We start from the raw sequence: 24,286 nt of genomic DNA, 5'->3' as shown, positions 1-24,286 counted from the left end.
GAGAATGCCCCATCTTAACATGAATTAGTCATTTTGTCATATTTTTATGTCATTTCTGTCAGTCACTTTAGCTTGACCTGCACATTTTCCTCAGTTTGTTACCGTACCCATCTCTTTTGGAGCCATTCGTCAGGCTTAGAGAGTCTTAAGGAATGTATTAAAGTGATTTAAATGATATATGTGTGTTATTTTAGACAATTATTTTCCATCCTTCCATTTTTAAATCTAATTTTGCTTTTGATCAACGGCTGCATCCAGTCTCTCCATTGCTGACTGTTGCGTTATTCAGTGTTATCTAATCTTATCTTTGTCTAATAATAGCTACATGTGCAGACTTGAATTAGTTTTTAAATGAAAACCACTGGCAAACATTTAAACCTGATTCTTTTATTTAGTGGGAGTCGCCTTCCCTCTAGGTAATTGGGTCCGTCTTGACTCCAGGACTAATTACACATCCAGTAATGCCGGGCCGAAGCTCTGTTGTCAGTGTTTTGTCCGATCGCTCTCGGCGTCAGACAACCTCTTAGCCTATGATTGATTTTATGAAAGACCCAATCTGTTCTGTTATTAGCCTACTGCCCCATTTTTTGAAATTGCATTGGCTCTTTCTCTCTTGTCTTGACACCATGGGTTTTTCCATTTTCTTTCTTTCTTTCTTTTTTTTATTTGTGTGTGTTTTTCTTAAACTTACCATTAGCCAAGGTTGTGGATATTTTGTGCAAAGCACCTCATGCAGGTTTGCTGTGTCTATATTTTAAACATTTAAAATGCATGTACATTTTGCTAAATAAAACTAACAATGCTAGCTAAAAAAAAAAAATAGCCGCTCCTCGTTGCATTCTGAGCATTATTTTTTTTTTTATATCTGTGTTTTTTGGTAGATGGACACAAACAGTGGGTTGCTGCTTATTTTTATTTTTTATTTTTGAAATAACAGATGCATCTGCTTCTCAAGGACAGGCAGTGACCCTGGGCCTGATGTGAGCTAAATTGGCCTAAAGTAATGTGCAGTGAAGAGCTCCTCTAACAAATCCAGATCATCTCTGTATTCTCCTTTCTCTCCCCTTTTGTCTGTGTGACGGAGGCTTCAGAGCCTCGACGTGCTGACAGGTCAATTAGACGTCAATTTCCATATATTCCTCAGTCCATTTGCCTCATCCATTTGAGCATGAAAAATGATTATGAGCCTTTTTGACCTGTGCACCATATCAATGTTGCTCAGACGACTTTATCCTTAATTATCTGTGACCCATTCACCCTTAAAACTTCCGACTTCCCTCCCCGTATCTTTATCATTGTAATAAAGTTAGACTCCTATTTTTTTATTGGCTCTCATTTCCATCCCAGACTCTACTCACCATAAAGCCCAACAAAGCTTTATAGAGTAGTCACTCCTCCCAAAATGCTTATGGAGTCCTTTTAACATAACAACTGGCATGACATCACAGCCTATTCTTCTTCAAGTCGATGCAGAAACCTGAAATGCGTCGCTCCTTAATATTTCTATACGTTTTTGATGGCGGTGTGATTTGTATTTGTTGGTCTCAAAGTTAAGCTGCAGCTGCACATTTAACTGGCATTTTAGAGTTTATAGTAAAGCTACAAGTTATTGATCTGCCTGAAACAATATTATTTTCATTAGTGCTTGTGAACTCTGACTCTTGTAGTGAAGTGCCGTTTTCAAATGTCTCCTAAGCTAAAGTCCTGCTAAGCTAAATGGAGCCATATGTCCCTGGTTTGATTTTTTTTTTATCTATTGATTTATTCTGAAGGATGATGTCTGATCATTGGTGTGTGATCTAAAGCTTAAACCTAATTGAGTTGGGTAATATATCAATAATCTGAGGCACACAAAATGGTGTGCCACTAAGAATTAGTGTTTTGGAGTGACCTTGTCTGGACTTAAATCTGTTTTGCTTTATTCTAAATCTTAAAAAAAAAAAGCAATGTTCATTTTACTCAAACATATACCTATAAAAAGTAAAGTAAGACAAACTAATCATTTAAGTGGTCTCTTAATTTTATTCGTACCAATACAACAATCGAACCAGATATATACTTTTTTCTCTCTCGTAATTTGGTATTTAGTTTTCACCGAGGGGTTCGATCATCTCTGAAGTGGCTCAACATGATCTGACAGCTGTGCGAGTGAAATAAGATGTTTCTACATCTTCCCCTGCCACCGCGCGCTCTCTCTGCTCCACAGACAAAAAGAGGGAGTGTTCGGTTTTTCCAGAAGTGCCAGAACATTTGAAGGGCAATTTCAGTCGAGTGACAGAGTAATGGATGAAGGCAGCCAGAGCCATCAGTCAAGTGCCGAACGGTACCAAGTCAAAGTTCTAACAAACACCCAATCTTCAGTCTCGGCACTTGCTGCAAACTCAATTTCCCTGCCCGGCTGTGGAGTGCAACAGGCCATTTCGTAGGATTGTTATTTTTCCCGTTGACCACATGAAAGAGCGATAAAGACGTCAATATTTAAGCACTTTAAAAGGGGCTTTTAGTGCTTCACTCTGACCACAAATTAGTTTCAGTTGACTGCATGTTAACCTCTGCTGGTATTTTTGGTCCGTTTTGAAAGTCGGCTGGTCTCGTCCTTAAGGTTATAGACCTTGAGCTCTGAAAAGGTGACAGCTGCTCATCTAATTCAAATTTTCTGCAAGGTAATTAGTATTCTTTCTGAGTTTTTTTTTTATTTTTTTATCCAGTGTTACATCCCCGAGTACCTCTTTGTCTCTATTCCCTGCTAATTGTGACAATGAGGATGATGCTTAGATAAAAGAGGGGGTGCTGGTGAGAGTAAGTAAGCAGATCTCTCTCATCATCCGGTTTCTACCTCCCAGGGCACAAATAATTGAAGACGCTGTAACACCAGTCCCTTCCTGCCCTTCTAAGACCTTTTGCTGACCTTTTTCTGTCATTTAACTGTATCGCAAAGTGCTGCTGTCCCTGTGTGATGATAAATTAAGTCAACTCACACTCCACATGTATTGGGTATAGCAGACAAAACAATTTCAACATGATGAGAATTAGTTGTCATGGTAGGAAGTCGCTGGATTTGCTGGACTGACCTTAAAGACGATGTTTAAATGGGGATTTGGCAAGATTATGAGCTAAGATGCAGTATGCTACATCTTTGTTAGCATGCTGCATCTTGCTAATATATTAGCATTTATTGTGGTAAATGACCTATATATTGTTAGCTGAAACACTTAGCTGACAGGAAGTGTTTTGCTTCATCTATTCACAATAAATGTTTTCTATTGACTTATTGAAGAGACTGCACATTAATTAGCATGTCAAAAAATGTACAAAAATAAATTTCTAACAATGCCAAAGTTTATCTCAGCCTGGCTTTGCATGCAAACATTTGTTTTTACATAATCACTGACTTCATGCTGAACTGACTCAAGTTCATTTTATATTTTCAAATAGATGCATTTGTTACGACAATATTGGATTTTGAAGCAAGAAACATGTAGACAATCGGCTAAACCAGAGAGATAACATGCTGAGTAAGACCCATAATTTTCCACATGATCAAAAACAGGAAAAAAACCCAAAAACTGAATCCACTTTAAAATGTGGAATGTTGTAGAATTTCTTAATCTGTGGATGGGACATAATTGTGCATTTTTGGTCCTTTTACAGTGTTGTGCAACTTAAAAAAACTATCAAAGACTTTGATGGTCACCGCAGCTCCCAGTCTACCAGCTGGATGCGACTCACTCAGCCAACTCTCATTTCTGCTTCAAACAAACAAGCGACCAAAGCGTAAAGGAAAATTCTCTTTTTTTTTAAGGCAGAAGAACAACCGATTCTGTAAGATGTTTATTTCAGAAAACAATAAATGACCAATGAAGTGCTATTGCAGCAAAGAAACAAATTGCTCTAGTTGCACACAAAATATTTTAGTTAAAAAAAGAAAATTGTTTACTCTGATTCTGAGCATGATATCCCTCTGCTGCCTTGATTTTAAATATTAATCAGTCACTTTCATTTTCAACAGAAGAAACCTTATTGCTTATTGTAAAAAAAAAAAAAAAAAAAAAACAAGCAACACAAATCTTTCATTCTTTTTATTTTTACTGCACCGGAGTAAAGGTTAGATTTTTATTTTTTCTTTAAAGACAGTACGTCTCTACGAAAATGAAGCGCATTTATGTATTTATGTGCGTCTCAAAAAGATATGAGGGTTTTGATGTGCTTCAGAAATGCTGTTGGTTTTGCAGCTTCTCAGTCTCTCACTGAAATTTATGCTTGCAAATTTGTTTAAATAAATAGAGCCGTTTCCCCGAAAACAAATAGACGGTTTTAAATTTACTCTAGCCGAGGAGTCGACAAATGATCAAACATGACAGCGACGCATGCTTGAGCTATTGCTTGCTGTCTGTTATGATGAACATAACTAGCATGCAGAGATCAATGAGTGATGACAAATTAGGTTATCTTAACTCCCACAGAATATCAAACATGTACTCCTCTTTATGTTGGGAGAAATTCTGGTGAATTCTGCACGCAGTCTGAGCCTGCGGTCCAACACCCTGCTGGCCTATCAGACAGCTGACGTCTGTCATTTTAATAATTCTGCATTAGTATGCAAAAGCTCTCCTGGGGAACTCAATTTCCACCTGTCACATTTCATATATGTTGTGCTTGCTTTAACTCATGCGAAAGTTTAACCTCAAACAGTTAATCTGAACATCATTTCAATTCATTTCATTCTGAAAGAAAGACGTGAAAGAGAGTAATGCAAGCTTAACAGGATAAGAACGCTACGTGCCGGGATTTGTGTGACGCAGACCGTTTATGGCTTTGCAACAAACTTGTCTTGTTTGCGTAACAAGTCAAGTTTTTATTGCAAAGAATAAATCTACCCACAGCTACAGTGCCAAACAAAAATATCCATGTCCTTTGGACTTTTCCGCATTTTGTTAAAATCAGTGTATGGTGGCGTGGAAAAGTGTTTGCTCCCGTCCCGATTTCACTTTTTCTAGCATATTTGTCACACTTGTGTGTTTCAGAACGTCAAACCAGTTTAAATATTAGTCAAAGCCACACAAGTAAATATGACGTACAGGTTTTAAATGAAGGTGTTTATTATTTAGGGAGGGGAAAAAAAAAAACCTACATAACCCATTAAAACATAACAGTGGCTTAGCACACCTGAGTGAAACATGGCGGTGGTAGTGCTATGACCAGCAACTGTTGACAAAATGTAAAGAGAAATAAAAAAATAAAAGCGTGACAGGTGTGAGCGTTTCTGAGAGCCGCTGTAGGTTACCTGGTTTGTGTTCAGTACTCTTCTCAAAGACGAAGGAAAACTGAAAACTACATTTTATTTCTAGACGGCCTGCTCTGAACCCCACAGGCTTATTTTACCTGCATAAAGTCGGGACCTAACTGCGTCTGATAGTTGATGAATGTCGTATCAAGCAAGTCAGGCGGATCCTGATTTCAAACTGCAGCTGAAAGAGTTATTAATAATGGGCTTTTCCAAATATACAAAAGGAAATTAATTGCTCACCAATATCTTAGTCACACAAGGATAAGGACTTACTATCTGCTTGCTTAAAGAGTCACTTTGTATGCTTCACTTTTTGGTTATACGTATCTAGGGCATCATCCACCTTTGCAGGTAGGAGATGCAGTGTGCGAGCCGCTCCATTTGATCTTCCTCTCGTTAACATTTTCTGTAGTGTAGATGCACATACAGCTCTGATGCTGCACATTCTGCACATTTTCACTTGGTAGAAGTGAGGCTGAAATGCTTTTTGTTGGAAAAACTGCATGAACCAGTCTAAAGTGCTTTTTACAAAGTACCTAAAACTGCAAGTGATGCTTCTATGAAGCTGCTTTTATGTGCAAAGTGGTTTTCCTCCATGCATTTGCAGCGCAGGTAACTTAAACTGAATCCTGATTGTTTTTATGCTTGGACTTCTATTAAGTTAAGCTCACCTGTCAGAATATGACTGGTTTTAAGTGCTTCTTTTTTTTTTGTATTAGTATTATTATTTTTGCTGTCACTTAAACATTGCGATTGTCAATTTAGTAGAGCAACTTACTAAATAGAAGCTATTTTGCCGTCATGCTGTATGATCAGGTGAAACCAGCACTTTTCCCCACTGACTTTCATATCAAGCTATTTTTCACACATTAAGCTGAGATCCACAGGAAAATTTTCAGACAATTTGATCCAGACCTTTCATGCAGTATCTGTCCATATTTTGACTTCCCAGCAGATTTTTTTTCCTGTTGAAGCTTCACTTTCACAGCTGGAAATATGAGGACTGGGTGGCAGGGGAGCATTTAACCTTGAGTTACCAGGAGGCAGAACATAATTCAGTGTAGTTTGATGTGAAACTTTTTATTCCGCCTGTCAGCAGTGGTGGATGAGGGCAGTCAGTAATGTTTCTGGAATTGTATACACAATATCAACAAGTAAGTGGAAAGTGTCATTTAAGTGGCAGCTGAAGGTGTGAAGCAATAATTCGCACATTTACTGGCAGAAGATTATCCAGCTATTTTGGTTGTTGTGCCTAAATGGACATTTAGCTGTTTAGATTTTAGCTTTTTGGTTTTTTTTAGCAGTGTTTTGTTGCGATGTGAAGCATGTGACGGAAAACCTAACGTGTGCGTTCATCTGTCAGACTGTAGGTATTCTGCAGACCACTAGGCCATGTCCTCCTCTTTTCTGTACGCCACTAACTTGACGGAGGTCGCGGTTGGAGAAAAAGTGACATTTACAGGTTGGAGGCTTTTGGAGGCTGAAAGTGTGTGATTTGTTTTAGAGCTATGGCAGCCAGTGGTCCAGTAAAAAATGTTTGACATATGTGGAAGAGATGAAAAATACTACTGAGAAATACAACTTTTCTATGTGGAAACAGGTCATTTATCCAAAGATGACATAAACCATTATAGTTAAAAGAACAGATCTGCTTTTCATTGTCATATACCTGCATATTTACACTTATCTCTCAGAATTATTAACCAGATTAATATTTTTTACCTAGATGATAAGACCAATCTAAAGCGCCTTCGGTCACACTCTGCTTTTGTTCCATATCTGCTACAATTAGCGATGGCGATCTAAAAGGCCGAGTCTGAATAAGATCAGTTTCATCAAAACACACACTGCTGTGATAAGTGCTGATTTACCGTGTAATCACCTTTTTAGATATTTCCAACTGGTTGTTTAAGAAATTAAAAATCCCACTTATTCCCAGAGGCCTAGTTTTGGTCAAACATGTAGAAAATACCTCCACAAGAAGATGGATAGAAGACATCTAGAAAAAATATCCAAATTCCAAGTCCCTTTTACAGTGCAGTTTAAAAGTCACTCCACTCAGACATGTAGGATATTTTCCCGAATGGCTGCCATTTTCTCCCCAACAGTGAGATCCAGTCAGCCTTTAGATTAAAGCTGGTAAATTAACAGTTTTGTCTTTCGCTTATTTGTTTTTTCACCATAACAAAATGGTTGTGTTTGCATCGTTACAGATGTTAGTTTGGTATTTTATTTAATCTTTAAAGTCATTGTGCTCACACACTTTTAACCCTCCTGTTGTGTTGTGGGACGAATTGACCCATTTACTCAGGTTAAAACGTGACAATTAAGGTGTCATTACTTGCAAAATAATGCCAAATTGGCACTTTTGATGGACTTTTAATGCAACTTTGCATTGAAAGTGTCATTATTTACTGAATGACACTTCATGACAACAGTCAGACATTCATAAAGACTCCTTCATCTTCATGAAAAGATGTTTATATCAATGTCATGCCAGTCTTATGCACACTCCATCAAATAAAGTAATACCAATTTTTTTTTCTTTCCTAAAAGGTTTAATCAGCATAATGAATTGAAATGTTTCATTTCACATATTTTCAAATGCTGCCTGTGCATGTCAGATAAAATAGTCTGCAGAAAACATAACAGACAGCACCAATATCCTCTGTGATAACAGAGAGAGACATCACGTCAGTTTTTCCATGAATATTTCATGTTTTTCTTGTGCGTGTGTGCGTGCATGTGTGCGTGCGTGTGAGAGGCTCTTCCCTGCTGAGCAGATCTCCACTGGTGAGCTTGGTCAGCAATCTGCAGCTCTCACACCTCACTGCAAAGAAGCTGCTGTTCCCGCCATTCTTTGCCTGACGATCAACCAACGTTCAAGCTATTGCTGGATTGCTACCAAATGCAAAATCATTCGAGCCATTACGTCCCTGACAGATCTTCTCCCTGGAAAAACTCTCCTGCTCTGCAGTCGTCTTGCGCAGCTCCATTTATCTCTGTTGTTGCCCGCCTGGCTGCCTGCTCTCCATCTCCCTGTTCTGCCCCACCCAGAAATCTCACACAAGCTCCCACCACGTGGGTCATTTAACTATGCCCCCCAAGCCTCAGAGTAAAACCCACCACCAGAGTCACTACACTAAGAAAATGAGCTGTTCTTTCCTTCTCGTCTCCTCCTTAAGAGGAAAACCTGCATCATCCATTGTATATTCTCATGTTGTAAATAAACCACTCACCGGTGCAATCTTTGATTCTGAATGATTTCGGCACGTGGGTCAGGAAATTAGACATGGACATGACACTTTTGATCAGGTCCTGCTCATCGCAGTACAGAAAACATGTTTCTAATTTGTTGTATTTTTTAGGGTAGAAGTTGAAGTAGCTGGATAACATGCAAATTTATTTTCATCATCCTGGAAGTAAAAGGATGAATTATCAGTCTGTGGAGAGAAAGGCAGGGGGATATATGTTATTTCCACAATGTCTGGAGACTACAGCCCGAGGCCCTAATGTCACAGTGGATAATAAGCCAGCAGCACGAAGAGATTGATACCCATTTGGTAAAATAAACATGCGGGAGCATGTGCAGGCTGTGTATTGTGAGTTTACTCTTGAGAGCCTGTTGGAGGAGCTGCAGAGAAGAATTTGATATATTTAATTTGAGCCTGAACAGAGGAGAAGTTTATGTTCATCTATCAACATCACTCTACAGATGAAGCAAAATGTCAAGTAAAACCATTACATTATAAATGGTAGGTCAGTCAATTCCATGTTGCTGGATAGAAAATTGCTTTCTGACAATTTTATATAATTAAATAAACAGACATCAAATATGGAGACGAGAACGAGAGTCCAGTTGTATTCTGTCACTCGCCTCTGTCGGTGTGGCTAAAACACAGAAATCAGAGGAAAGATTAAAGATCTGAACCCGTTTTTGTTTATAACAATGAACACAAATAGTCTGAGACTTTTTTCCTCACCCAAATGGGAAGCACTTTTTACGTCTCGAGGAAAAACTCTACATTTTTAGCTGCGAGTGAATGTGCATTAACTAACAATCCCCCATCTTGGCCACAGGGGTATAATTTTAAGTACTTAAGCACACAAACTGCTTCTGCAAACACTTCTGAAAGAATAGGTTACTCCCAGGAGCTCAAGTAATTTCAGGTAGTATGCCACCTGTGGAACAAGTCGGGTTGTGAAACTGTGAATGGTATCGTAATGTATTGGAAGCAACTGCAAGTAACAGCAATTCTGCCGTCAAAATGTACATGAAGGATCACTGAACGGGGCCAGTGGATAGTCAGAAAGCATCAATTTTCTCCAAAGTTAGTAGCTACAAACTTTTACTGACTTTAACTTATGTGTTTCCATTGCCAAGCAGCTGCATCTAAACCTGCAAAGCACTGAATGCAGAAGTTTAAAGCAAACCACCACTGGACTCTGGAGTTGAATCAACTTTTTCTCTGGTAACTCAGTAGACTAGTCTGGGTTATTTTACATCAGGAGAGTGTAACCAGCTTGATAGCATTGTGTTAAATGTGAGTTTTGCTGCACAGGAGATTATGTGTTGTGGAACATAGTGAAATGAACTCGGGATGCAACAGTTTGAACAAGTTTGCGCTCCTGAATCTGTGCGAACAGTTTAAAGAACGGCCCCTTCGGTTTCAATAAGACTGGCACCACTGTAACAAGCAAAATCCAAAAAGACATAAAACAGCAGGTTTACTTTGGAGGATCTTGGCTGATCTCCACAGAGACCTGATCTCAACCTCAGAACACATTTGAAATCAATTAGAGTGGAGACTTGGAACATGGCCGCCTTGTCCAACATCAGGGTCTGGCCTTTCAGATGCTCTGCTGGAAGTCATTCCTAGAAGATTGAGGGAGGCTGTTGAACTGCATAGGTTGTGCCAGCTCTATAATATCAGCTTTGCATGACAGATGGGATGCAATTAATATTTTTGTGTGTGTAAAATCAAGTGACCGAGTATTTTTGACAATATCATGATTTTTTGTGTTTTTCTTTAATAGGTTTTTCTTAGGACAGTAACACTGGTGCAAAACATTTTTTGGGGATTCTGACTCTCATGTCTGCACATCAGGTCATGTGTGATCTAGTGGATCCATATATAGAAAAGAGGCAGCAGGGGTCATGATGAAAGCCGATCTATAAAGCAGGAAATGGGACAGAAAACAACTAACTAATATTAGATTCTTCTATTTTATCCAACTAAAGTGAAACAATTGTTGAAGATTTTGTCAGAATTTGGCAAAAGCCTTAAAACTCAGCTGATGCATTGTTTGCAAATTCACAGGATGTTTCGAACACTGGCTTTTGTTCATAGTATAATGGCAGGCGAAGCACTTCAGAACACTTTTAGTATCACTGCAGCCTGTTTTTACATTACTTGTTTTTTGAACGTTGTTTGTTTGTCGCAGTACATTGAGCGTAGTATCTTGAGTAAGCGTGCCACGTCAAAGCTGTGAACTTTCTCCGTGCAGGAAGTCACTCGGCTGTCACCCGGTGACCCGCTGAGCTCTCGAGAACAGCATCTGTGTGAGAGGAGCGCAGGAGGAGAAGGAGGAAGGTGTAGAACAGGGCGACCAGATGAGCGCGTGAGGTGTGTCGGGGAGTAAAGGAAGGGCAAGGCTGTGTGCTGAATCTGAGTGCTCGTGTTAAGGGCTAAATAATTGCTTACTGCTGCGAAACCTGCTGTGTAGGAAGGGAGAGGTGGCTTTGGGAGGAGAAGGTGAGGAGCAAAAGGAGAAGCGCGCTAATATACTCAAGAGGCTCATGGTGCTGTTTTTAGCTGCATTAGTTATCTTACACACAAGAGGCTTCTCTGATAAATCCATCTCCTCATCCCATCTAACACTTTTTTCTTCTACAGTTTCATTTTATTTTAAATTTTTAAGTCTCCTCTTCAGTCTTAAATCCACTAGTTTTATTATGGTCCTTATTTACCTTTTTTCAGATCTTCTCACAGAATGAGTTTCTTTGGGGCTTAAATAATATCGGCGCTTTAGTCAACTTTAAGTCACACTGCCTTGCTGCTGAGCACCTTCTGCATGCTTTTTTTTTTTATTTTTTTTTTTTACAGTTTTTCATGCTTAGTTTCTTTTGTCATGTAATTTAGTTTTTATAATACATTTGTGACGAAACAAAAGAATTGCTGTAAACCAGTTATTGAAAATAGAGATGCATCCATCAGAGTTGTGATCCATGTATGATCTGCGTTTTAAGCCTTTCGTCTGATGGTGTGAATTTTAGCAAAGTAATTTCAAAGAACTTTAACTTTAGACGCAGACTTGATGTTTGACGGAGGAGTGGTGGTACGTTGTAAACTGTCTTTTCTGTCATATTTAGACCCAATGCATTTTTATGTTCACTTCCTAAATTTTCTGTGCATGTACATGTCACTTGTTGTAGCAAAATTAACACATCAATGTACAACAGCGCTTTGTAAATTTGACAATTGTCGTCCTACATGAAATAAGGCTATACATCTCATGGATACGACAGGACTTGACAGCTACATTTCTTCACATTTAAACCAACATAAACCATTTTGTTTATGGTAACACGACCGGCAGCCTGACGGCAGCCTCAGCAGTCACACTCCATCTCTTTGCTAATTTGTAACACTGACGGAAAATAAGCAGAAGAGTTCATCTGATGAATTACAATCTCTGTCTCAGAGGCTGCTGTTAACATTAATTTTTATCCCAGACCACCAAAGCCCCTAGCATTGAATAATTGATATGCCCCATTCCTTTTTGTGTGTGTGTGTGTGTGTGTGTGTGTGTTGGCTAAAAGACAACGGCAGTCCTGGCTGAAAAGACGGATTGAATGCAATCTTGCTTTAGTGTGTTTGATCTGCGTTCTTTTCTCTCGCGTGAGCTGCGAGTTTTTCAGTCTGAGGTCAAACAAAGACGTGGTGACAGTCCTCCCAAGTGCAAGTTACAGCGACCTGCTATCTTAAAGAGCCTCTGATGAATTGCTTCAGATTCTATTTTATTTTAAACTACAATGGTTAGCTACAATGGCTGCACTGAGTAAAAAAAAAGAAAAAAATCAGGAATTATTTATATTAGGAACAAAGGTGATGGAATATTGTATGTTTTTGAAAGCAGTCACTGTAAAACTTCATTATTCTAAAACAAAGATGAAACGAGACATTTCAAGATGTCTTTGGATGGGTAAGTTAAAATAAATTTAAAAAAAGTGCTGTTGAAAGATTAGCTTCTAATATCAGCCAAGGAAAAAAATGTTTACAATTCTTTTGGTACCTTTATCTTTCTTTTCAATAAGTAGGAATTATCGGATTTTTATTTTTTATTTTTATTATTATTATTTTTCAACAGAGTTACTTGGCCATGCCTTGGATTTTCAAATGTGGCTCATCTCAAATAAAACCTGGGTCTGGAGTAAGTTAGGTGTCCAAAAGTAAGTAACCATGGCAATCTAGCCCTGTAAGGCGTTAAGCTGCATTCATGTCCCTGCAAACCCCAGGTTAAACCTCACTAAGCCTGAAATCCTTTGTGATGGTTTCGGGCCTCGGGTGATTCAAAGTTCAAAGCTTTATAAATACTTGGACTTCTCAAACCTTCACCCTGCAATCAGCCAATACGAGCTCTTCTAAGGTGCCTGAACATTAACATGACTGATGTTCACAAATTGAATATCGTGCAAGTTTGTAATCCCTTTGGGATTAATGAAGTGTTTTTGGATGGAATTGAATTAATTGGTGTGTCTTTTGTGTTATTGAGGAACTTTAAAATGAGCAAAAACAACAAAGGAGCTAATTAAACGTTAGCTTGATCATAAAAACACATGGAAAGATGAAAGCTTCCTGCGTAGTCAATCAAAACAAATCAAAGAAACGACATTTAAACCGGCCTGATGCCTTTCAAATTGATGCCATTAAAACAGAATGTCTCGGCCGCATTTTGCAAGAATATGTTTTAGGAAAAGGATTTAGAAATTTCGAGCCAACATTCACGGCTGACATCTACCGAAGTCGACACTTTCATTATCTCTCGTCGAGAAACGATATCCAGACCTATGACGGCAGTTAACTGCACGCCAGTCTTTGTCCTCATTGTGTCCTCATTATACACCTTAGAGATAGAGAAGATAAAATCAAATTACAGCCAGCAGAGGAAAAGCTCATTGAAAGGCCATGAACCCTAATTTGTTTTTATCCTCCTCCTCCCATTTGCATTTTCATTGCTCGAAGTAGCCGAAGAGCAGCTCCTTTCGACTTGTTTTCAGGTCTACTTAGTGGCTTACTGGTATTTTTCTACGTTTTGAATAAAAGGGTTACTCAGAGTGCTCTTTCATCTGCACAGAGTCTTAATAAAATCAAAGACTGCCATGTATTTTACACTATTATTATTAAAATGACACACCAACACAAAATAGTGCAATAGCACGGAGCCCCCGATGAAACATGGGGGGGAAACCTTTTCTTTTGAGTTCCCTCGCAATGTGCTTACTGCAATATTTGCTTGTCTGTTTTGTATACAGTCACAAATGTTAATTTAAAATTTCAAATCTATGCTCATTTAAAGAGCCTCAGTGAAAACATGTTTATTCTTAGCTCTTTGGTGCAAAAAAACTGATTGAAAATTGATTTATTCACTGCATGTTTATGTCCGTTTGTGTCAGGCTGAGATGGGAACGGGCATTTAAACCATTCAGACCACCAAAATAAAAGAGACACAATCAAAACTGTCAGATGACTTATTACCTTGTGATGACTCAGAAATAGTCCAAATATTTGGATGTATTTTTTTCTTTTTCCTTCTTAAGTTTCTGCTTAAATCATCGGTTTGTGGTGCATTTTTATCCTAAAGTAAAAGATAAAACTAAAGATATTTCACAATGACATACACATGAAAAAAAACCCTCACAAAAACCTTAGAGTATAGCAGAAAGTATGACGGCGACCAGTAGAAAGGTTTACAGTATTCAATTATGCCGCATAAACTGAACAAAAATCCTCGATGTTCCCTAGGGGGCGCCGTACAATAATGAGATATTGAAGAAAAATGGTACTTTATTTTCAAAAATGTGAAAAGTGTGGCATGCATATGAATTTAATTCTCTTTACACTGATATTTTAAAGAAGAAAGTTTGGCAGGCCGAATGGGGCTTGTCATAGTACGTTACAAAGATCCTAAACAAAACACTGCTGAGTTTTTTTCTTTTTTTAAATATACCCTCCACTGCATTTTTAGGTCAGTCTGCAGAAACCCGTTACACACAGAGACGGCCTGTATTGCTGTGTGGATGCCGAAGTATTACGGTGGTTAATGATTCAGTAAAGAAGTGCAGTTCATTCCGGTCTTTAATTAAAGTGGAGCAGTAATGACGACAGTGAGCTGGGCAACGAGGGAGCGTGAGGGACGGGAGGCTTAAGGCCCACTGATACTCTGCATGCTTTGAAAGTTCCTTTAATCAAGGTTTACCGCTCCCTCCCACCATGTTCGCAGCCTCCAACACAAACACACAGAACCCACCGTGAGATGGGAGCTTCTTGCATCTCCTTCTCTCCACTCAGGAACAAAAACACCAGATGGATTGTCGGCACTGTTTTGATTAAGAAGAGATTTAAATTTTCTGTTTCTATTTTGAGGTCTGTCTGGGAGCTTGTGCTTTAAGCTCACTCCGGAGATCGCTTCTTCTTGTTTTCACAATTGTGTTTGCAGATACTAAGAAATAAACAGATCCTGTTTGTCTGCTCTTCTTTAACTGTGGGTTCTAGTATTGAAGAGCAGCTTGTAATGCATTTTCTGTCCTAATGATGTGCAGTTGCTGTGGTGCAGCTTTAATCTAAAGGACTTTAAATTCTCCAAAACTCTCGAATTAAAAGGGAAGCTTCCCAACCTGTTCTCTCCACGCTTCAATTTATCACACTTTATTAAGACTTATACGCCTGTATGTATACATTAGCCGTCAAGAGTTTGTCTTAACCTTCTAATTCGGCGCGCGCCCTACGCCTTCAAGAAATAAAAGTGTGGCCCTCGGGTTTTATTGGAAAGTCCTTCTTTGTTTCACCTACATGCAGATGAGTTTGATGTATCACTCGGTGCGATTCAAGACAAAGTGTGAGCAACTGGTAAACTCGACAAATTGAAATAAAATTGGAAGGAATTAAATGCTCTGTCAAGTCCTTTGTACACAGGGAATACACAAATTAGTTTTGGCTGCTTGTGACAACACGTTCGCTCATGGAGAATCATTTTCTCATTAATCGTGCTCATCCTGTCCGCTTCCATTATATTAGCAATTTTACATTTCGTGAGATGCATATTTCCTGACAGCTTGACATTTCTGTGGATGGAGTTTATTGGACTCGGGCTTCCTGTGGAGCGCCATCTATTTTGGATGATTGTTGCTATTGAATTCATTTCAGCTGACTTATTTCCTGTTCTACATTAGTATTGCATGGTCAGGGGTCAAGTTCCTACTGGAAAAAAAAAAAAACTATTTCGATATGTATTTACTGGAAAACATTGCATCTTTTTCTACCTGACATGCAGTGCTCTGATAAAGTATTGAACCCACTTGAACTTCTTTAATAGTCAGTAATGTTGCAGCTACAGACTTCAGTGCATTTCATTGGGGTTTTATGCGATTGATATTATTATTATTATTATTATTATTTTAGAATGATCCAGTCAAAGCTTGTAGCTACAACATGATGGGATGTTGAAAAAGTTTCAGGGGTACCAATAATTTAGCAAAAGATGCTGCAAAGGAGGCAATAATTGAAATGGACTTTTTTGTTTTCTTTTTTTTTCTCTGATGCTTCACAGCGGTGAGAAAATTCTTTGTTCCATCTGGTAAGGCAAAGTAAAACGGCAAGTGTGTAAAGTATGCATTAGTTGGCAAAAATATCTGCCACAACAATTTACATATACATTGGGGCCATCAAATTTGTCCTCATTTCCTTTCCTCCGCTCCACACTTCTGTCATGTTCTCATATAAAAAGCAATCCAAGGAAATGCATTTCCTGCAACAGATGGAGCAGAAAATGGATTTGCATTCATCCTCAAAGTGTTAAGTAGAAACATCTTTTCCCCCCCTTTGCACCAGAATGTCAAGGTTTATGCGTAAAGGTAGCACCACTATATTAAATTCATATTATTGGGGATTTTTTTTCCACTTATGTAAGACTTGCAAGTGGAAGTGGGTTCAAGGGCTATTCTTTCCTTCCTGCTTTTTATAGCTGAGAATGTATTTTCCATACATCTGTGTTGAACTGCATCTCTGCAATTGCTTTGCCTACTTTGCACAGACTTTAAGTGTGAAAATACATGTCGCCTCGAAGCCCTGTGTTGCCGACAGGACCATTATTTTTTTCAGAAAAACTGGATTCAAACAATTGAGTCAGCTCGTGAAAAGGCTAAGATCTCAAAACGTGACTGGCGGAAAGTTTGGAAAGGGGTTTGGACGTTTAGACGCGCATCCTCTACCGCTGAAACGTTCTTTTAGTTTCTTTTCCAAAGCGCTTCTCGATATCAAAGAGTCAAAAACCTGTGCATGAAATGAACTTCTAAAGCCACGTGAGAGATATACCTTCACTCGGTGGAGTCAGCTGGTGCACACGAAGAAAAATCAGAAGCAATATAATTCTCCACACCGCTCACCAGGAGCTGACAAAGTTTCTGTGCAGAGAAATGAAACAGAGGCTGAAATTTGAAATAATAGCTGCACTGTAAGAACAAAGCAAAAAGCCAGCTGCTGTGTTTTCTTGTTAGTTCAGATTCATTACCCACATGTTTGAATTCTCTGAGTGGTTTCAGAGCTACTGCTGGGTTTGATAATATTACTCTGGGAGGGCAATGAGCATGTGTGTGTGTGTGTGTGTGTGTGTGTGTGTGTGGAGGGGAAGACAAAACATACAATGTTATACAAAATTATATAAAAATTCTTCTTCTATCTTCTGCCAAAGAATTTCAGCCAAAGATCAGACTTTGGCTTTGGAGGGTTTATTTTCAGCAAACACACAAAAGACACTGCCAGAGTGAGATTTTTTTGTTTTCCAAACATGACAGAAGGGTTTTACTGGTGAACAATCATTTTTAAATACTTTTTTATTTTTTAAAATTACTTCCTTAGCTGACTCAGCAACAGACATAAACCCTTGAATCATTCACTAAAACACAACAATCGCTCAATTTGTTCATTTTGTGCCACCAGGTTGAATTCAATTTTTTTTTTCTTTTCTTCCCAGGGGAGATTTGCTCCTTCAAGATCTTTGGTCAGGATGCCCCTTTTGAGGCAGTGGTGTTGAATCGCACATCAGGAGAAGGAGTCCTGAGAGCCAGCAGTCATGTGGACTGTGAGAGCCAGAAGGAATACACCTTCATCATCCAGGCTTACGACTGCGGCGCCGGCCCCGGTGGAGCTAACTGGAAAAAATCTCACAAGTAAGTCCAGCGCCAGGGTTACAAATCTTTATGTAACTCTGGATGTTGGCCTTAAAAAACTCCCTTTCAACAGCAAGGAGCCTCCAGCAGCGACCTGCCACGGCTGACTGGGTGTTTGAGACAGAAAAAAAGAAAAAAAGAGAAAAGAAACACAAAGGAGGAGTACTTTCTGTGGCAGAGAAAAAGGGTATCTAGAACAGAAACGAAGTTAAACGGACAAGTCGGAGCCAGTTTTCTAGTCTGGTTGGTAGACGGCACATAACGCTAGTCGCAGCAAAAGCTCAGCCGTTGTCCAGGAGAGACACAGGAGAACATGAAGTTGTTGGCAGCAGTCGCAATTAATGCCTGGACAGATGTAGCTTCTATGAAGAGGAACATAAAAGACAACACAAAATTAAAAGCTGGAATAATACTAAATAATGCAACACTGGCAAGCAGTAGGGGAACGTATGAACATTTCTAGTGTGTTGTTAGCTGTCAATCAGGAGAAAACTTAATCAGCGAAGAGGAATAGTTCACAGAAACAATCCATATCAATAGCTACAATATTTTACATATAAACTATCACTATCTATTTTAATTAGTACAGGAGACGGATCCAAAACTTGTTTATGCAAGAATATTTTGTGCTTATTGCCTTTCGATGAGATTTGTCTGCCTTTGCTTTTGCAGCTCAGGAATTAGACTGGCAGACAGGCAAAGTGGTGCGGACAACATCAAATCAAACTCTCTGCTCTTTGAGTCAGAGTTGGAATTATGCTAAAGTAAACTACTGCTCTGTAGTGGGGGAAAAAGCAACAAGAGAGAAGGATGCGTGATGGTCTTTCTCAGGAGAAATTCAAATTAAAGAGCGCACGCATGTCTGCTTGTGTGTGTGGCTTTGTGACACGCTACAGAGCACAACACCTTAAATACTCCTCATTAGGCTAATAGCATTAACTGGCCAGATGTGCCTTCTTAGATGCACAGTAAAATGTTGATGGTGACGACTGCTGCTGAAGAAAACTGCATCTAATGTTGGTTCATTTGCAGACATTAGTGCAGAAACACCAGTAAAATGGCCAAATGTATTAGTTTTAGTTGAGATTTCCTTGTGTGTGCTAGAAAACACACTGAGCTGCACATTCTTGTGACTAACAAAAACGTTGCTATACGATAAATGATAAAGAGCATTCTTTATCAGGAGCTCTTAAGCTTGTGAAGAGCAAATCCTCTTTGTTATATTTGCCTAGATATTATACGACAGAAATATGACATTTATTTTAACTCAACTTTGTTGAAATTACCATATTTTATGAGTCAATAAAATATGACTCATAAAATACACATTTTCTTTACCTGAAAATGTGGGCTGGGGTCCGGATCTGGATTCACCTGCTGTTCAATCCAGATCCAGATTGGATTCTGTACTTTGAGAATAACTTTACTTGTTTTGGAAGAAAAAATATGTTTTCTTTCAAAAAAAAAAAAATGCAACAACAGAATCTAAAGATAAATACTAGATTTTTCAGTGCCGTGGTCAAATCATTAATGGTGAAAGCAAAATCTCTAATTTAATTTACTGTATAGAATCATTTCTCTAGCCTGCAGCTATGCCAAGCTGCCTATTAAATCCTTCATATTCAGCTTTCAGACTTTGGCCTTGCCCTCTCGTTTTGTCCTTTTATCGCCCTCTTGTGAAATTGGCTTTTGTTCCTGTTTTCATTGTCGGTTTGTCTCAGTGTCTACTCTGGGAACACTCCTGCAAGATCGCAGTAATCTACATAATCGTTGTGCTTCCTCTTACTCTTTTGTTCATGTCGTCCATTAATCCTCTTGAAAGCTGAATTTTATAGTTGCTCTGCATCAGTTAATCAAAGCGCAATTAGCTTTTAGATGCAAATATGATACATACATATCTATATATAGTTTAATAAGCAGACCAATGACACATAAACTTTATCCAGAGATCCAATGCACATTCTCACATCCCATCAAAAGATGTGGCAACATTGAGCTGGCACGCTGTCATTTTCTTCTCAAACAAATGCGTTGACATTGCCGCTTGTGAGACCCTGAAGACTGCACACTCTCATGCTCGTGAGTCTGACGACGAATTAAACTTTGGGGCATTTCAGTCCCCACTCATGACTCAAATTTTCTTTCTGTCATCTCTTTTTCCATACCTATTTTTCTTTTATCATTGCACTCCTTTTTGCTTTTTTTTTTTTTTTTTAAATCAAACATCCATGCTTTTTTTTTATGTCCATATTTTACAATGGGCTCCCTTCTTTCATCTTGTCTTCCTGAATTCAGGGCTGTGGTCCACATTCAGGTGGATGATGTCAACGAGTTCAGCCCCGTGTTTAGAGAGTCTCTTTACAAGGCGTCAGTGACTGAAGGCAAGATCTATGACAGCATCCTGCAGGTATTTATTCAGATATTGATTGTGGGGTCGTTAAACTGAATCACCAAGCAATGTCAGTTCTTTTTTTCTTGGTCATTCTTTTATATGATGTGAAGGGGGTAGTGAATAAATCAGATCCTGTTTTTTTTTGGGTTTTTTTCTTGGTGCATCCCTAGTGAGAACACTAGCCTTTAGCTAAAATGTTTTAAAACTTCCTCCATTATTATTTTTTTATGTCTCTTATTTGAGATATTACATGTTAAAGGACCGTTTGTCTGAACTTAATTTCAGGTGGAGGCTTGGGATCAGGACTGTTCACCACAGTACAGTCAGATCTGTAACTATGAAATTGTGACTGGGGGAACCCCATTTGCCATAGACCGCAATGGTAAGTTTTTTGCATGCATGTATGGGGAAGTGAGGTATTGTATTATAAGAGGGAAAATAAACTGTTCAATATGAAGGAGACCAAGTTCAAGAAAGTAAAATTGAAAATTTTTCTTAATTTTTCTGAATTTTAAACCAGGTTTACAGTGCCCTCACAAGAAATACTCTGTGATTCAGCCCCTTTGGACTCCTCTGCAATCATAAGCATATCGTTTGGAATATATGATTAAATTGTATTACAAGCAGCAGGCTGTTTTCTCCTAACTGTGTTATTTCTGCCTCATTTAAACACAAACAGAATGGTTAATGGCTTGATGAGAGAAACGGGACATTTTCTCTTTTGTACATGTTTTCCTTGTGATCTCTCAAACCTTGTGTAAACATGAAACGTCTGTGCTAAATATAGATGCGGCCAACTTTGAAAACAAATCCCTCAGCATTCTGTGGAAGCTAGCAATCAAAGATATACTATTAAAGTGGGTTCGAAATGAAAAAAGGAATTTCTCACAATTTAAAAAAGTGCAAAATATGTCGGCATTTTATCTCTCCAAAGTTGCTGAACATTTACAGAATCTACCACAAAACCAAAACTTGTTTCTTTTTTGTCATTTGCTAATTTATTTCTTCCCACCTGTCCTATTTGCTTAAATGCTTGTATTCTATTTCTGTTGGATGCACTATTTAAAGCGTATCTGTCTGTATAAAATTTCACTTTGGGATTTAGGCTGCCTCTAGCCCGGCGTGATCTGAGTGCAGTGTAATGCAAGCTGAAGGCAGACTGCGTGTGCACGTGTGTGTGCATGCGTGTGTGTGCGTGCGTGTGTGTGTATTTGCTGTTCAGTCAGACAGAAACACGAACTTTCTCTGCAGTTACTCACCTCTCTCTGGGTGGTTCATGCTTTTATTAATATTTTTTTTTTGTCTTATTGCTTTGTGATTTTAATCTCCACGTATTTTTTTTCTCTGTATTTGACACCAGTCTGACTTACTCTCCTCGTTCGCTCAATAATACTGCTTGGAGGGCAGGGTAAGCCGCAGGTTATTGGTTAGATTTCCTCTGTAGAGCCGTGGTAACTTTGTAATGTGGAAGGGAGCATAAAATAGAAAAAGTAATTGAACTGCTCTGCAGCAAATACTTAATGTTAGATGGGGAGTTCATTTTATTAAAGACTAGAGAGTGAATTGAAAATGAATCAGGGATACTCTATTTCAAATAGCCATTAAAATGATAAAAAAAAATAGTCCTTAAATAGCAGATTTTCTAAGTGAGGTTTTTTAAGACGTTATAAACAGGTAGTACTACACCTGCACATTACTTGAGCCTGGAAGCTAATGCTAACGGCTAGTCAGAGAAGGACTAAGAGTAAGGCAGACTTCCTTTTTATGTGAATGCGGTTTTATTCAACTTTAGACCGTAGTTAAGTTTGACATAATGGTAATATAAGGAGATAGTTTTTAGGAAATGGAGGCTGTTTTAGACAGTTTGCCACTCTTGGTCTTCTTGTATGAGAATAGAGCCTCTAAAATGTTTCTTGTCACAGTAGAAAAGTAGGACTGGCTCTTCCAATGTTTTACTTTCATATTTCATGTAAAGCTCCTAGAAATACATGTTTTATTCTGAGTGCATGGTTCACACTTGTAGCACTTTATCTATAACTGATCACCAGCTTCTCTGCAAATAAGCACCTAATGTAAACGTTACGACAGCCAAGACGGGGCGAACGCCTAACCCTAACCCACAACTCCAACATCCCTCGTTTCCAACACTGTCCTGCTATTAAAAAGCCCAACATGTGATAAATATCAGCAAGTCTCCATGCATGTAACTCTTGTATCTTCGTCTCAAAAGGTCGACTTCAGACAGACACATTCAGGTTCATTGTATGTATTCTAAGAAAAGAGAAAATCAAGTTGGTGGTTAACATCAGTCCACCAGCTTAAGGCCCTACACATTAAATAAAATACAATAAATGACTCTAAACAAACTGTAATCAGTTACCGTTTGTACAATTAGCTTGTTCCACCTGTTGTCAAGTGGCAGAAACATTGTTGATATATGTTTCTGTTTTATTTGGGTCTCAGACTGTCAGGGAAAGAGATTTTCCCTGTCTGACTTTGATTCCTCGCTTGTCTTCTTCTGTCATGTCAGCTTATCTTTCTTTTACATTCTGATGTTCTCTGAGCCGACTGGATCTCACTCGCTTCCTTCATTCCTCTTTACCGAAGCAGAGTGAGGGGGCTTTGTACCATCAAGCCTTTAGATTGAGACAGCAATGATATTTTCAGTGTTGCTAAAAAAAACTAAACTAAACATGTCCTGGGTTTGCAAGAAAACCAAAAAGTGATACCTGAGCTCATAGAATCCCTGGAAAATAAGTAAAAGGATTAAAAATGTATAATAATTTTTTTTATTTTTAATAAAAGCTAAAATGCATGACATGTCCTAGAAATGACTAGTTTGGATTTAGGCTAAGTTTAATGCATAATGAACTAAACAAATGGCCAGTAGTAGAGAATGCTTGTTCTTGTTTCTCATTGTCTTTATGTTTAGAATGTCTAAACAATTATTATTTTAATATTCATGGCAAGATCCAAGATGTATTTTGAAGCATTTCTATCTAAGCAGCCATTTACTGAAGATTTTTAGTATTGGCTTCTGAAAGATTTTGCCCAAACTTAACTCCCGCAACCTTTCTGGAAACCTCAGTCATTTTGTTGGGCGCGTTTCAACAGCAGGGATTACGACCAGGCCATTTTCTTAGATTATATCCTCTGACGCTGAAGACTCTCCATACGATCCAGAGTGGCTTTAAAGGCTGTGAAATCAGACCGAAGCAGCATCAATTTCAGATTGTCTCACAGTGATTATGGTTTGAAAGCCCCAGACTGCCACTCCAAACTGTGTGGAAATCTGTACTTGGATTGATTTTCAAATTAACTACGCCCCATCTTGACATATTGTGCAGGAAAACCAAAGAAAAGATAAGGAGAGGTCTGATTGGGATGGCAACATCTAAAGACAGTTTATGACAGTTTCACGGCAATTAAGCTTTGAAACTGCATTAAAAATAATTTGTAGCTCAGAGGAAGTTTGTAACAATCTGCTGATCTTTAATAATTAAAGCCTGTGAGGTGTGTGTCTTGTTGAAACGGTAACAACACAGACGTGCAGTAGTGCAACAACTCGGTATCTCTGAATGATCAACGATCCTGGACAGTTGTGATTTCTTTTAATCTGTACTCCAGAAAATAAACACTATAAAATAATCATGACATTAGCAGTCCACATATCTTTAAAAGGCTTTAATGAGAGCGGGACTCTCTTTTTTTTCCGTCTCCGTTGAGACTCTGATGGTGAGAGTCTGTGCTTATTTTAACTAAATATTTTCACTGAAGTTGGTGGATTTTTTATCAGTGCATTCAAATGCAAACTATCTGAAAAGCGGCATCAGTGGCTGCTTTTTATATTACTACCAAAATCCTAATAAGCAATAGAAAATATAAACTGGTGAGAAGAAATATTTTTTGCATCCTCTTACTACAACGCTGCACATTTAGTTTAGGATTTATCCAAAATATTTGATTTCCCCTCAGCAATGTTTCCTGGGTTCCTGGAAAAGTTTCCTGCAGTGGAACCACACCTTTAGGCTCGAGCTGTTTTATTATTTAATAAGGTTACTTTTGCTGCCATTTCTTTGATTTAGAGAGTATAAAAGTGGAGGAAAAATAGGGCCAGAAAAATGTTTTAATCTCATATCTCTGTCACTATGTGATGATG

General features: G+C 38.5%; 1 protein-coding gene across 1 annotated transcript in view; it reads left to right on the top strand.

Annotated features, from left to right (window-relative positions):
* The window catches only part of LOC103147004 (calsyntenin-2-like), a 148,851-nt gene that overhangs the window by 80,969 nt on the left and 43,596 nt on the right, over window positions 1–24,286 (top strand). Inside the window, exons 3-5 of the mRNA XM_007565136.2 lie at window positions 17,540–17,735; window positions 20,031–20,142; window positions 20,413–20,509. Of these exons, the coding sequence (XP_007565198.1) occupies window positions 17,540–17,735; window positions 20,031–20,142; window positions 20,413–20,509 (405 nt within the window). The remainder of the gene's footprint in view (window positions 1–17,539; window positions 17,736–20,030; window positions 20,143–20,412; window positions 20,510–24,286) is intronic.

This window comes from Poecilia formosa, unplaced genomic scaffold (genome assembly GCF_000485575.1).
Source record: "Poecilia formosa unplaced genomic scaffold, Poecilia_formosa-5.1.2 Scaffold172, whole genome shotgun sequence".
Taxonomy (NCBI): Eukaryota; Metazoa; Chordata; class Actinopteri; order Cyprinodontiformes; family Poeciliidae; genus Poecilia; species Poecilia formosa.
The sequence above is the reverse complement of the archived record's forward strand: the minus strand, read 5'-3'. Positions and strand labels throughout refer to the sequence as shown.